Here is a 14,984-nt window from a genome sequence, read left to right on the forward strand (position 1 = left end):
TAAAAAAAACATTCAAGATTTACAAATTAAAACAAAAACATTTTAACAAAAAATGAAGAATACACGAACATACCAAAAAAAAATCAACACTTACCTCTTGCAAATGAGTTGATGAGTGTTGTTATTGACTCCTTAATGCTCCCAATGCAAATTTATGGCCTCCCCAGATTGATTTGTGATATCTTTGATGCTCTTCTTTCTTGCTGGTTGCAACCTATGGTTTCTCTTTTCTCTTCCTCTCTCACTTTTCCTCTCCTTTTGTCATACTAAACAAATAGAAGGCCTTTTAGGGTTATAACTAAAAGGAACGTTAAAAATATAATAAAAAAAGCTTCTAAATTTTCTGTTTTTTGCTGGCCAAACTATTGAGCCGTGTGGCTGATTTTTTCTAGTGGCTTTTGGCGATTTTGGATGAATTGCCTTACTCGATGATTTCTAGAGATTAATTGCCGATTTAGTTTACCAAGTCAGCAAAACTCAGGAGGCTTGAATCGAGTCGTGAAATTGCGAGAATCGCCAGAATCACAGCGATTTTGGGATCTCTGGTTTGAACTTTGGATACAGGCACACAAAAGATTATATAAATTATTAGCAATCTAAATTTCTGGTCTAATTAACATTATGCATATCCATTTGTCAATAATTTTGTATTTAGGAAACTTTTCTGAAAATATCAAACAATCAATATGTAAAATGTAGGGCCAACTACAAAATCAATAAGTGAGATTGAGATGCCAAAACCAATGCACCAAACACTTAGTCATGTTTATCCTATACAAACAAATATTTAATGGATAACACAGGCCACATTTTTTTAGTCATCAAAGATGGAATCTGCTCATACAGAACTTGATGCATTGTAAATGCACCTAATAAATTTCTCTTTAATATTACCATTTTGATCATTCATCTGACTGAAAATAGGGAGTGAATTGGCATGGAAAAGAATGATTGAAAAAAGGCATCGAGTTATAAAGCACGAAGACAGTTGAAAATTTATGAATTCCTTCAAACTATAGGGAACACATGGCTATGGACCCAATTTATGAATTCCTTCAAACTATATGGAACACATGGCTATGGACCCTTGTGTGCCCTGGGTGAGGCTAGGGCATTGGTGACCTGCTCAAGTCTGTCCCTAGTTTACCTGGTTAGGGCACAGAAAGTAAGAACTCAGGCCATTTTGGTTTGGGAATGGACCTATGACAGGTACTCACAAATGAATGAAGACCAGGCATGAAGAGTTTGGAGGCAGAACCTGGTAACACAATTTTCAATAGAGCATGCCTCACAAGCTGAGGAAAAATGAGGAATAATTTGTTCAACCCTACAAGCCCATGAATCACCTGCAAAAAAAATACCGATCATATTAAAGAGAAGCAGCCATGATTAATGCTATGTAACCTTGAGAGAGTTTGATCCAAAGAGGAATCTGAGATTGAGATTAACCTGCAATGAAGTTAGATAGGTTAAATGAATGAATGACTTGCTTTATAGAAAGCAAGAGAAACCTAATCTAAAATTAGGAAACTAATTTAGCTCAAAAAAAATCACCTAAGATCAACTCAACTAAGCAAACTTGATCTATTATTAGCTTAATTTAATAAAAGATAAAAAGCACCTAAGCTTAGCTTACATGAATAAAGTAATTGAAGAACCTAATTAAATAATTAATTAGATAATGACCTAATTACTCCAACAATATTCTTGTAGCCCATGAGTGTAAAAGTCCTTCCATTCAGGTACCTAATTTTTGAAGTTCATTGGTACATAATTTTTTAAATAATGCAATGAAATTTAAAGTGTTAGCTACCATCAAAATGAAATCACTAGAGGTACTTAAAAAGGAAGGATATTCCCCAAGGAGCAGGGAATTTCATTATTATTTTATATGAAATTCATAGACTCCTATGATCTCAACATCCCTAAAAGAGGTAAAGGACCTTGATTGTGCAGGTCCTCGCTTACTTTACCACGAGAAACTCATGCATATGTGTGGGCATTGGTATGGATAAACAGGGTCGAATTAACTCACAGCAAGGTAGCAAATGCACTTCCATAGCTGCTCAAACCAGGGCAATCAAGATCGATTTACATTCATGAAGAAACATTCACAAGATTTAATAATGAAAGATTGGCATGTGTAATATCTTTTACTTGCTATGGTTATTGACGTGAAACATGCTCAATACTTATTTCTTTGGCCAGAAGAATTTCTTAAAATAAATTTTTAATGCCTTCTTAATTGAGCCGAGTGTACTTTATTTGTTTTTAGAATCCCAAGGTTGTCAAGATTTGCTTTGGCAAGTGATGGCTAAACAAAAAGAAAAGTTTTCATACACTTCTACTGAAGCTCATAGATCCACACAATGGAACACAAATACAGTGCTTATGTATTATACTGCAAATTTGTTCCAACTGCTGACGATTATTGGCAGTTTTTGAGGGATTTGAGTTGTGATGCTCAAGCAGAGACTTTTTCCAGTTGAAATATTACATAGTTGTAAACAAATTTCAGAACAAAAGTTAAAGAGTAGATCTTGAAAGGATATGTTGAATTCTTAGATTCTATTAAATTCTGTTATTGTATCTGTAAATTTGGTATGTACCAGTGACAATTTGTGGATGTACTGTTAATGAATTTTGAAGAAATTTGTTACGATTATTTGAGATTCAGTGACATCTTATTTTCATTGATTTCCGTTTTGTGGATTACCTGGATAGCTATTCTACTTCAATACTTGTTATTGTTTGGCATATTAGTTTATTGAATTAGATTGTCTTAGAACTATTTGGAATTAATGATGATTCATAGAAAATGTGACTTTGGTTTTTGGATCTTTTCCTCTCATTCCTAGTTGCATGTGTGGTGCTAGTTGTTCTGGATACACTGTTTAATTCAACAATGTACTGATTATTTTTCCATTGGATAACATAGATTGGCCATGACCTAAACGAAGAGGAAGCAAGTATACTGGAGGATTATGGATGGACTCCAAATAGTGGCTTAGCCTCATTACTGAACTATTGTGACCGAGTTGTACATGATAGGAAGGAAGATGATGACACAGAATGGAGATCGAAGATAGGGAAGCTTCTAATGGACGGTCATGCAGGTGGTATGATCACCAAAGCTGATATTCCGAAGAAGCTAAAAAGTGTTATTCCAATTATTAAGCTTGAGGGATGCCAGTAGCTTATAAACAATTGCCAATAATGTTGTCTTACGCCAGTAAAAGTCTTCCCTCATTTGCCTGATGTAATTGAAACTAAAACGCCTAGCTGCATTTTTGATACTCTGTCTTGTATAATAACTGATCTGTACATTAATGTATGCATTGCTTGCATTTTGCAGCTCGATTGTTGTCAGTGATATGCCTCTTTTTAGTACTGCTGAAATTCATTGGCATATTTTGGCATACAGGAAAATTCAAAATTGGTTTTATAAGCAGTAGCTGTAAAAGCACATATGTGCTTTATTGTGGTTGGGGCCTGTCTATAGTGTAAAATTTCCATGTCGTATTCCTAGTTTATTCAACTGCCTTTGGTTCCTTGCAGTCAGTAGTGTGCTTGTGGTTTTGGAAATTTGCATTTCTAAAAATTTCACGTTGTTATGAGACTCAAGAAATGTATCAATTTCATCCGTGTGCAGTTCTAAAATGACAGCAAAGTTGGTTTATAACTTGATATAGATGGTGGTATGGTGTCTTTTCACTTTATTTTGTACTGAGCAAGATTCTAAATTACTAAAAATTTCACGTTGTTATGAGACTCAAGAAATGTATCAATTTCATCCGTGTGCAGTTCTAAAATGACAGCAAAGTTGGTTTATAACTTGATATAGATGGTGGTATGGTGTCTTTTCACTTTATTTTGTACTGAGCAAGATTCTGAATTACTAAAAATTTCACGTTGTTATGAGACTCAAGAAATGTATCAATTTCATCCGTGTGCAGTTCTAAAATGACAGCAAAGTTGGTTTATAACTTGATATAGATGGTGGTATGGTGTCTTTTCACTTTATTTTGTACTGAGCAAGATTCTAAATTATTTTATTACTCTTAAAAGGGATAATTTGGAGTTTCCAAAAGTACTTGATTTTCAAATGGAAGAAAATGTGTTTGAAAGATCTGCAATTTGATAGTTTCAAGGTTGCAGATTTATATGTTTGGTTTCTATAACATACGTGCGCCAAGGGATAATTCTAACTTGATATTTAAGATGTATACCAGTGAAGATGATTAAACATTATTTACAGATTTATTTTGTGGTTTTTTAACAAAATAAGCTAATTGACAAGTAGTAGAGCATTATTTGCGAGAATGAATGGATTCTTGTGAACCACTACTCATGAAACATAGATCAATGACAAGGAGTGCTACATGTTCTATTCATTTTCATGAGAAAAGGGTTCTTGTGAAGCACTACTCATGAAACATGGGTCGATGAGTTTGACTCAAATTTTTTGAATCCCGATAGAAATATCACAAATTAAACGAATGTTGAAATCAATTTAACTTGATGTTTTCAATGGTGGCATACCACATGATTAAGAAACTTTCCTTTCTATATGCAAAATTAATGTTTCTTAAGCTACTTGTATGGACCAAGGCTCCATCTTTTACATATTTTATGAAAGATAGGTATTAGTTTTGAATCATATAAGTATTTGAAGTATAGGATTCAAATAAAAGGTCAAGGTAGTACATTTTTTGAATAATTAGTATTTTGAATCATATAAATATTTTAAAGGCGGGGTTTCATTGAAAGGTCAAGGTAATACCTTTTTTGATAAATAAACAGATTTCCATTGGAACCTTGTGTGTCCTTTCCATGGGGCCTACAACTCATACAATTTATGTGGGGAAATTACTTTATCTAGTGTAGGGAGTGCTATTGTAATTATATTTATAACTTATAGTACTATTGTGTTCTTAAGGCTTATGTTAGGATCAAGCAATACTAAGAGGGGGGAAGGGTGAATCAATATTACAACACTTATACACCAATCAATTACTTTGAATCTTAACCATAAACATCCACATATAGCAATATAAGAAAGTACATCATAAAGCAATAAAGAAAAAATAACACCATGATTTGTTTTTGAGGAAACCTCGGCCAAGGGAAAATCCCATTCAAGATGGTGTTTAAAATTATGTACTAATATGCCAATAGTGGCATGTTGTGATGGTTAAGTTGTTGTGTTGATATCCTTGCCATCAAGGTTAAAATCTCATGGGGATGAGGTCCCTATTTGTGGCCTCACTGGTTCATAGCTCCAAGTCAAAGAGTTTACCCCTCTTTAAAAAAAATTATGTACTAATATGAAAATACTTGTTAAGAGTTTTGACTCTATTAAATATATTTAGTACGTTAGCCCTTGTAATATAACTCAACCTTGTTAGAGGTTTCAACCCTGTTAGGAGTTGTATTACAATAGAAAAGCTCATTGCTTAATGAGGATTCATTGTCCAATTAAAACAATAATATACACAATATTAAAATTGACTATACTAACATCACAAATCCTAATTAGTCTGCAATGTAGCTCGCATATGATTTGTTCTAGCATCAAGGTTCACAAATAATCATCACATCATCATAACATCTTCACATAACTTAAGTCCTTGCTCGCATCTGAAATCTATCTTTCCTTTATGCCTTCCTCAATTATTTTCTTAGTTGACTTAGCAAAATGTCTTCAAAATACATATTGCACAATCTCCAAAAATAATTATTAGGCAATGCTATCCTAGGGTTTATCAATAGCTTTTGAATGGCAAGAGGAAAATCTCCCACATGTGCACGTGCATCCTTGTGATGCATTGGCTTCTTCTGTTCCCCTAGTTGCAATGACATTTTCTGTAGGTTCTAGCCCTACGGTTCATGTAGGTGTGTATGATGCAGCTATTGGGTTTGCCTCTAGAGGGTTTGTGTGCATTGCAGGTGTTAGGGTTCTTGGTGGTTGTTAATGGTGCAGGTCACTCAGTCCCTTTTCGTGGAAGAGGGTGTTGGGAAGGGCTTCATTTCTAATGCTAACCCTATTTTTGGGCCCGATTTATCTCAGGCGGGTGCAGAGAGGCTTAAGGTTCCAATCAAACAAACTTCACTTAAGGTTCAATCTTGAATTCTCCAAGATTCATGTACTTGTCCCCTCACCATTCCTAGCCTCCAAGGCTACTCTACCAACTTGCCTCCTAGGTATAGTTGATTTAATGAGGACTCAATTCCCTCCTTACGCACTAGTCCTACTCCTAGAACCCTAACCCCTACTTAGGATCTTAACCTCCCTTGGAGCCTACTGACCATGCAGATTCTCCTCTTAGTCTTCCTGATCTCACTTGTCACTTCTAGTCCCAACAAAACACTGAGAATGCTCTAACACTACTCCTAGGCTACATAGGCCTATTGTCTTTTAGGTCTAGTGACCCTGTTTTACCTTCCTTCTTCTATTTTCTCCAAACAATCCTCAAAATCAACTTAGGAATCTGGTAGCTATCTCCTAACACACCAAGAATCCAAACTTGCAAGGTTCTATGACAACCACAACCCTAATTGGTATCAAGCCCTAGTTTTCAGCCTTAACATTAGGCCTTTGGTCCAGTCAGCAAACTAAAATCTCCTCAACTCTTCAAACTCATCAACAAGCCTCCATTCCTTTTACGTATTCACTTTGACATCCTAGGTCTTCTAGGAAGGCACTGGTTTGCCTCAACACAATCATGGGTGTTGCCTTGCATTGCCATTTGTCAAATTGTCTAGGCTCACTGACTCCCTACAATCAGCCCAAGGCTTTACCATTTGGCTTGGAATTCCATCAAACAAATACAAAACAAAAAGGAAAAAGCATATACATCTTCTAACCTATCACCCCCATTGATTTCATGCATTTTCCACCATGGGGTGATCAAGTTAGGGCCATTTAGTGCAAACAACATTGTAAACTGGTGCCTAAACCAAACAGAAAACAAAACTTGAAACTTCCAAACCTTAACACTCCAACCTTTAAATGAATATGAAACAAAACCAGTAAAGTCTAAGTTACCAAAAACGTAAAGTGGATTTGTTGTGCCAATCCATACAAGGTCGTACAACTACCTGAGAAAACAAGGAAACCTGCAAAAAGTCCGTACAGAATGGTCTCATGTGCCAAATCTTATTGGTAATTCTTCTAACCCTCAAAACATCATCTACCTTGCTCATATACCCAAGCATTGGAAGTTACAACCACCAAAACTAATAAAATGCATTTTCTTGCAAAAATTGCAATTTTGGCAACTTTGGAGCAACTTTTTGCTCACAAGACTTTGTGGTCAAATGGGTCCATCTAGGACCATCCTAGGACCTTGGATAGAATACCTAGGACCTATTTGGCTAATCAAAGACCCTAGTTGCACACCTCTTCCTAAATCTGCCTTATTGAGCAATTTTGGCTCAATGAGCAATTTTGTGAACAATTAAGGCCTAGTGAGCATTTGAGCTCTTACAATTGGAGTAGTTGTCTTCCTATGACATGTGGAAGTTATTGAACACACACTCACACCTAACTAACCCTTAATCATACCAAAAACTCAACTGCACCATACTCCCCTGGGACAAAGAACTCAAGTCCCTTTAGTTAGGAGGTCTTCAATGGTGACCCCATGCTTCAGAATGTCTACTTTAGTCATCGAAGTGGCCTTAGCATCTGGTAGTCCCTTCCATTTTACCAAGTAGTTCTTGTAGGGACCCTTCCTAGTCTTCTTGATCACTTTGGAATCCACAATGCATTCCAATTGTAAAGGTTGGGGTGTGGATAACTCTTGTACCCAGTCAGCCCCTTCCACATCGGCAAGAGTATGTTGATCCTCAACTACATGAGTGCCTTTATATGGAAACAAATCACACACGTTGAAAATAATAGATATGCCAATGTCTAGAGGAAGTTCTACTTCATAGGCATTAGTGCCATATTTGTGGAGGATCCTTAAAGGTCCTATCTTTTTCATCAACAGTTTAGTTGGATGGCCTTTGGACCGTCTCTCCTTTCTGAGGTAGGCAAGTACTAAATCCCCCACTTTGAACTGCAAATCCCTTCTTGTCTTATCTACCCTTGATTTATACTTGTCCACTTGGTTTTGTAATGTCTTCCTCACTTGGTCATGTACCTCCTTCATTTGTTCAGCAAATGACTCCCCTTGGGCACTCCTTTTGTCATGTAGGCTGAGATCCCTTAACTCCAAGATTCCCCTAAGGTGAGCTCCATATATCACTTCAAATTGGCTCTTTCCAGTGCTCCTATTGATGGAGTCATTATAAGCAAATTTTGCCTGCCCTATAACATGACCCCAAGACTGACCATGTTGTTTTGTGAAACACCTTAAGAGATTTCTTAAAGATCTATTCACCACCTTTGTTTTCCCATCAGATTGAGGGTGGTAGGCTGAAGAGAATGATAAATTAGTCCCCAACATCTTCCAAAGGGTCCTCCAAAAGTGCCCTATGAACTTAGTGTCTCTATCACTCACAATGTTAAGTGGCAAACCATGAATTCTCACAATCTCCCTGAAGAACAGTCTTGCAGTATGTGAAGCATCATTTGTTTGTTTGCATGGATTGAAGTGTGCCATCTTACTGAAAAAGATCCATAACCACAAACACACTATCATGTCCTCTAGGTGTTCTAGGAAGTCCTAAAACAAAGTCCATACTCAAGCACTCCCGTGGTCTTTGTGGTATGGTGACTGGTTGATATAACCCTACATTACTACTATGCCCTTTAGCTCTCTGACATACATGGCATTGCTCTACAAACTTCCTCACATCAGTTTGTAATCTAGGCTAATGATAGTACCTAGAAACCTGCTCCAATGTCTTGTCTATTCCAAAATGGCCTTCCAAGCTACCTTGATGCTTTTCCTTGATGATATTCTCCCTCATAGAACATTGAGGAATAAACAATAGATGTCCCTTAAACAATAATCCTTCTTACAACATATCCTCAGTGAAATCAATTTTAAAACCTTGTTGAAATTCACACATACCTCATATGCTTCTTTGAAATCCTTGTCCTCCTTGTAGAGGTCACTGAGATCTTTCGTTCCCACACTTTGCAACTAAATCTCTTGGATGACTAGAACTCTTTTGCTAAGAGCATCACCAACCTTGTTGCTCACACCTTTCTTATGTTTCATTACAAAAGTGAATGCTTGTAGATATTCCACCCACTCGAGATGCCTTTGATTCAATTCCTCTTGCCCATTTAGGAAACTAAGGGCATGGTTATTTGCATAGACCACAAACTGCTTTAGGAGGAGGTAATGCCTTCTTCAAGGCTCGCACCATTACATATAACTCCAAATCATAAGTGGAGTACTTCTATTTGGCTTCATTTAGCTTTTTGGAGAAGAAAGCCACAAGATGCCCTTCTTGGCTTAGAACTACCTCAATGGCTAGCTTACTAGCATCACATTCTACTGCAAACAACTGACTGAAATCAAGAAACCTTAAAGTAGGCAATTCTACTATCCTCTTCTTTACCATTTCAAATCCCCTATCTACTGCCTTTGTCCACTTGAATTGGCACTTCATGCCCCCTTTAATGGTGTTCAGTATAGGTGCACATATATGGCTGAAACCTCTTACAAAATTCTTATAGTAGGATGCTAACCCATGGAAACTTCTAACATCCCCTATACCCTTGGGAGTTGGCCATTCTAAGATGGACTTGACCTTATCAGGATCCATCTTGATACATCCATTAGCAACAACAAAACCAAGGTACACTAATTCAGTCTTTAGGAAATCACATTTTTCTTGATTGATCAACAACTTCTCTTGATGTAGCCTCCTCAATACCATCTCCAAGTGCTTCATATGCTCCTCCTTAGACCTGCTAAAGAGTAGAATGTCATCTAGATACACAATTACAAACTTACCAATAAATTCAGCTAGCACCTCGTTCATGAGTCTCATAAAGGTACTTGGAGCATTGGATAGCCAAATGGCATTACTAGCCACTCATACAACCCTTCATTTGTCTTGAAGGTTGTCTTCCACTCATCACCAGGCCTCATTCTGATTTGATGATATCCTGACTTTAAATCCACTTTGGAGAAGTAGCATGAGCCTCCTAGGTTGTCCAATAGGTCCTCAACCCTTGGCATAGGGAACCTATATCTGATAGTGATTTTATTTATTGCTCTAGAGTCCATACACATCCTCCACTTACCATCTTTATTGGGTGAAAGGACTATAGGGACTGCACAAGGACTCAAACTCTTCCTTATGAGCCCTTTCTCCAACAAATCCTGAATTTGTTTTACTATTTCTGCATTTTGGCTAGGTGTCATTTTGTAGACAGCCTTGTTAGGTAGGTTGAGCCCTAGTATCAAGTCTATTTGGTGACTCACTTCCCTCATAGGTGGCAATGCACTAGGCATCCCACTATCCACTGTCTCATGATACCTATCCAATAAATACTGCACTTCTTGAGGCATACTAACCATTGTCTTGGTCTCTTCCTTTGGCTTCACAATCATTGCACAACACACCCCTTTTTCCTTCTTCATGACCTTTAAAAACTCTTTGCCACTTAATAGCATAACACTACTCCAAACCTGCTTCTCTTCACTAGGTTCTACCAAAGGGTCAATTTGATACTTCCTACCCTATTTGGTTATAGCATAATTATTCCTCTCATCATCATGGATGGCCTTTACATCATACCGCCATGGATTCCCCAACAAGAGATGGCATGCATCCATAGGCATAATGTCACATAGGACCTTGTCCTCATGTTCCCCAATCTCAAACTCCACTAAGGCCTGCTCATCCACCATGACTTGTTGACCTTTACTCAACCAAGACACCTTGTATGGTGTGGTATGGGGTACTCTTCCAAGTTTCAACTTGTCCACCATTTCAGTAGAGACTATATTTTCAGGGGAGCCTGAATCTACTATTACCTAGCAAATCTTCCCATGTGACCTACAAGTTGTCCTAAACAAGATTTTTATTTGTGGCGGCTCAATCACACTAGGTACCTTTAGCAAGGTTCTCCTCAACATTAAATTTTCACTAACTACTTTGGCCCTGCCTTAGAGATAGGTGATGTGACACTTCGAGTATCTTCTTCTTGCACTAATTGATTCCTCCTTTCTCTCAAGGATGAAGAAGATGCCTTCTCTAGACACCTACCCATTGTATGTCCCACTTGATTACAATTGTAACATCTGCCAGTAAAAACAATGTTACCCCTACCATGTGATTGAAATCTGCCTCTTGGTGGTCCCCTTCCTCTGAATCCACCCCTTTGAGTTGACCCTCTGTATTGGTTATTCCCACTATTGTCAGCAAATGGTAATTCATCAGTCCTATTAGGACTTTTTCCTCTCCCAGAGTTACCTCTACCTCTGAATCCTTTATTATTGCCTCTTCCTCTTTGGTATGATTCACTCCTTTTAGCCTTTCCTATACTCTCAATGTCATTTGGAAACATTTATGCATACTATCTGGAGCCATCATGGTGATCTCATCTTGGATCCCCTGCCTCTAGCCATTAAGGTATCTTGCTACTCTTTCCACCTCTTCATCTTGACTTCTATCCCTAAGGCTCAACCTATGAAACTCTTCAGTGTAAGAACTTACTATCTTCTAGCCTCTAGAGGGTTTATGTGCACTGCAGTGTTAAGGTTCTGGTGGTTGTTCATGGCGCAGGTCACTTGGTCCCTTCCCTTTCCGTGGCAGAGGGTGTTGGGAAGGGCTTCATTTCTAATGCTTCCCCTATTTTTGGGTGCAATTTATCTCAGGTAGGTGAGTGAATGCAGAGAGGCTTAAGGTTCCAATCAAACAAACTTCAAGTTCAATCTTAAATTCTCCAAGATTCATGTACTTGTCCCTTCACCATTCCTAGCTTCCAAGGCTACTCTACCAGCTTGCCTCCTAGGTATAGTTGATTTATGAGGACTCAACTCCCTCCTTAGGCACTAGCCCAACTAGTCTTACTCCTAGAACCCTAACCCATACTTAGGATCTTAACTTCCCTTGGAGCCTACTGACCATGTAGATTCTCCCCTTAGTCTTCCTGATCTCACTTGTCATTTTTGGTCCCAACAAACACTCCAACCTCTAAATGAATATGAAACAAAACTAGTAAAGTCTAAGCTACCAAAAATATAAAGTGGATCTGTTGTGCCAATTCGTACGACTACTTGAGAACACAAGGAAACCTGCAAAGAAGTTTGTACAAAATGGTCTAAAGTGCCAAATCTTATTGGTAATTCTTCCAACCCTCAAAAAATCATCTACCCTACTCATATATCTGAGCATTGGTAGTTACAACCACCAAAACTGATAAAATGCATTTTCTTGCAAAAATTTCAAGCAACTTTTGCAATTTTGCAACTTTGGAGCAACTTTTTGCTCACAAGACTTTGTGGCCAAATGGTTCCACATAGGACCATCCTAGGACCTTAGATAGAATAACTAGGACCTATTTGGCTAATCAAAGACCCTAGTTGCACACCTCTTCCCAAATTTTCTGTATTGAGCAACTTTAGCTAAATGAGCAATTTTGTGAACAATTAAGGCCTAGTGAGCATTTGAGCTCTTAGAATTGGAGTAGTTGTCTTCCTATGACATGTGGAAGTTATTGAACACACACTCACACCTAACCAATCCTTAATCATACCAAAAACTCAAGTTTAGGTAGGTGCCCTACACTAGTGGGGGGTTAGAAATGGGTCTTCGCTCTCATTTTTAGCAAATGAAATGATCTTGTGGAAGGCTATAAATTGGAAGGAAGTTGTTGTGGGGGGTATAAATGGGATTTCTTTCACCCAATTTTTGTGTAATGGTGCGAGTTTGGAGGTTGTTACTAAGCTCATGGTTTCTAAAAGCTTTCCTAGTTGTACCCCTATTTCCGTTAATTTGGATAAAGATATAGTTTTAGAGATTGATCAATGAACTACGGCCCTTGAGGCAGATAGAATTATTTCTCATGTAGGGGATTTTGGACCTCTCTCAAGTAGCTCCACATTTGGATCTCTAAGCACTGAGATCTATATCTTACTAATTCTATTAAGATATTTCCTCTAGTAAGAGGTTTTTTTATTACCAGATTTGATAAAATGGATAATAGGAAAATCGTTTTATGTGATCATTTCTTCACATGTGAAAATCATTTCCCTCTAATGATGAAGCCTTGGCATAAGGACTTTAGTCTTTCCACTGAATCATTTTTTGAAATGCATATCTAGGCACGTCTTCATCTCTGGGATGATTTTGTTCTTGAGAAAATTGGTGAGGCTTTAGGTGATTTTTTAATGGTGGATTCAAAATCCTCCGATATATTGCATTCTACCTATGCAAAAATTCGTGTTGATATAGATGCTTCTAAAGGCCTTCTTATGAAAATTAAAATATTCAGTCCTATTGGCTCTTGGATCTAGTCTTTAGATTACAAAAATCTTTCATTTAGATGCATAAAATGCTTTAATACTAGGCATGTTGTGGCAAAGTGCAAGGTTGAAAGAAATCAAATCTAAGGAACCCTCCTCATGGTGGAAGGGTGTTGTGTTGCAGCATTATACGGTGATAACAAAAACATGCAAATGATGGGGAAGTTACCTTAGATGATACTGTTGTTATTCAACAATAGGAAGATGTGACTGTCCCTTCTCTTGATCATGTTGGTTCCAGTTAGTTGATTGTTGCCATTGAAATCCCTCATGTGGCTAGCTTTGGTCATAGAGCCTTTGGTGCTACTTTTTTTACTATTACTAACTAGATAGAGATTGATATTGCAAGCTCAATCGACCATGGATTTGTTGAGACTGTTATGGCTTCCATGGGAAAAAAAAAATGTTACTAGCCCTGTCCAAATTGACTCTATGAAGGGAAGATCTTGTGCTAATAGTCTTGCAACAGTATGACCTATCATTAATGGTGTTGGTTTTGCTCGTTCTGACAATTTTGTTGATTCACTGGCCTAGCACTTTGTGACAACCAAGATTGAAGAAGGATGGATTATGGTTAAAAGAAAGCATTCAAAGAAATTTTCGTCTCATTCTTCTCCTAATTCCCGCAAGTTGGGGGTTTAAGGGGAAACCTTAAATATGCTATCATTTTCTTTTTGTAGGGTGATCAAATTATTAAAATATTTTCCTTGATCACCAGTTTGTGTAGGTGGGGTTTGTGAGATGTTTGGTACCCCCTTCTCTATCTATGTTCTATTGTGTCTCTACCCCATTTCTCTTTGAAGAGCACATGACATATCTTTTTTCTTTTTGCAGGTTGTTCATCTTTGCACCTGCTTTGTACATGGGTTTCAAGGCCCCTTCAAAATTGTTGAGATAATGGGTGTTGCACACATTGCATAATATTGTTATTTTATTATTTTATTTTATTATGTAATGTTGTACCTAGATGGACGTGCAACATGTAAAGATTCCCATGAAATATTCTTGATGAGTTGTATTGTAACATTGTGATAATATTTCATGTAATTATTTAATATTGGGGAAAAGTATTAAATGCCCAATATTAAATGTGGGGTCAGTGGGTTAGGTAGCACATGGTTTTAGCACATGGTTTATGTAATACCACTTAGTGGTTTTGTGGGAGTTGCTACTATATAAGCAGCCACAAGGGTAGTTGTTGTAGAGAGAGAGAGAGAGTGACAAGGAGAAGACAAAAGGCAAGGGTCGAGCGGGACAAGGCTAACTTGTCTAACTTGTCAAGCCTTGTCCATACAACCATGGAAGCCTTCATCAATGGACATAGTTTGCTCGGTTGTGGCTATGGCCATGAAGGCTTCCATGGTTGTATGGCAATGGTATTTTTTGCTGAATAATACATGGCGATGGATGCTTTTGGAGGCTGGGTTTTTCCCTCAATGAGGGTTTCCCAGGGTATATCTTGTGTCACAATTTTGTGGGTATGTTGTCTATTCTCTTGCATGTGGATTTTAATTCCGTGTTTATTTCAGATTTATTATGGGT

The 14,984-nt window shown here is 37.6% G+C and overlaps 1 protein-coding gene across 5 annotated transcripts in view; it reads left to right on the top strand.

Annotated features, from left to right (window-relative positions):
- LOC149535248 (uncharacterized) overlaps positions 1-3,557 on the top strand; it is a 52,159-nt gene extending 48,602 nt beyond the window's left edge. For all 5 annotated transcript variants that reach the window (XR_016358077.1, XM_089807480.1, XM_089807482.1 and 2 more), the window contains one exon: positions 2,939-3,557. Coding sequence is in view for 4 of the 5 variants with exons in the window: in XM_089807480.1 (XP_089663606.1) it covers positions 2,939-3,196 (258 nt within the window). In the remaining variant the exon portion in view is untranslated. The remainder of the gene's footprint in view (positions 1-2,938) is intronic.
- The last annotated feature ends 11,427 nt before the right edge of the window (positions 3,558-14,984 follow it).

The sequence above is a fragment of the Cupressus sempervirens genome, chromosome 10 (assembly GCF_028749045.1).
Source record: "Cupressus sempervirens isolate cs-2001-9-10 chromosome 10, ASM2874904v1, whole genome shotgun sequence".
NCBI classification, from domain to species: Eukaryota; Viridiplantae; Streptophyta; class Pinopsida; order Cupressales; family Cupressaceae; genus Cupressus; species Cupressus sempervirens.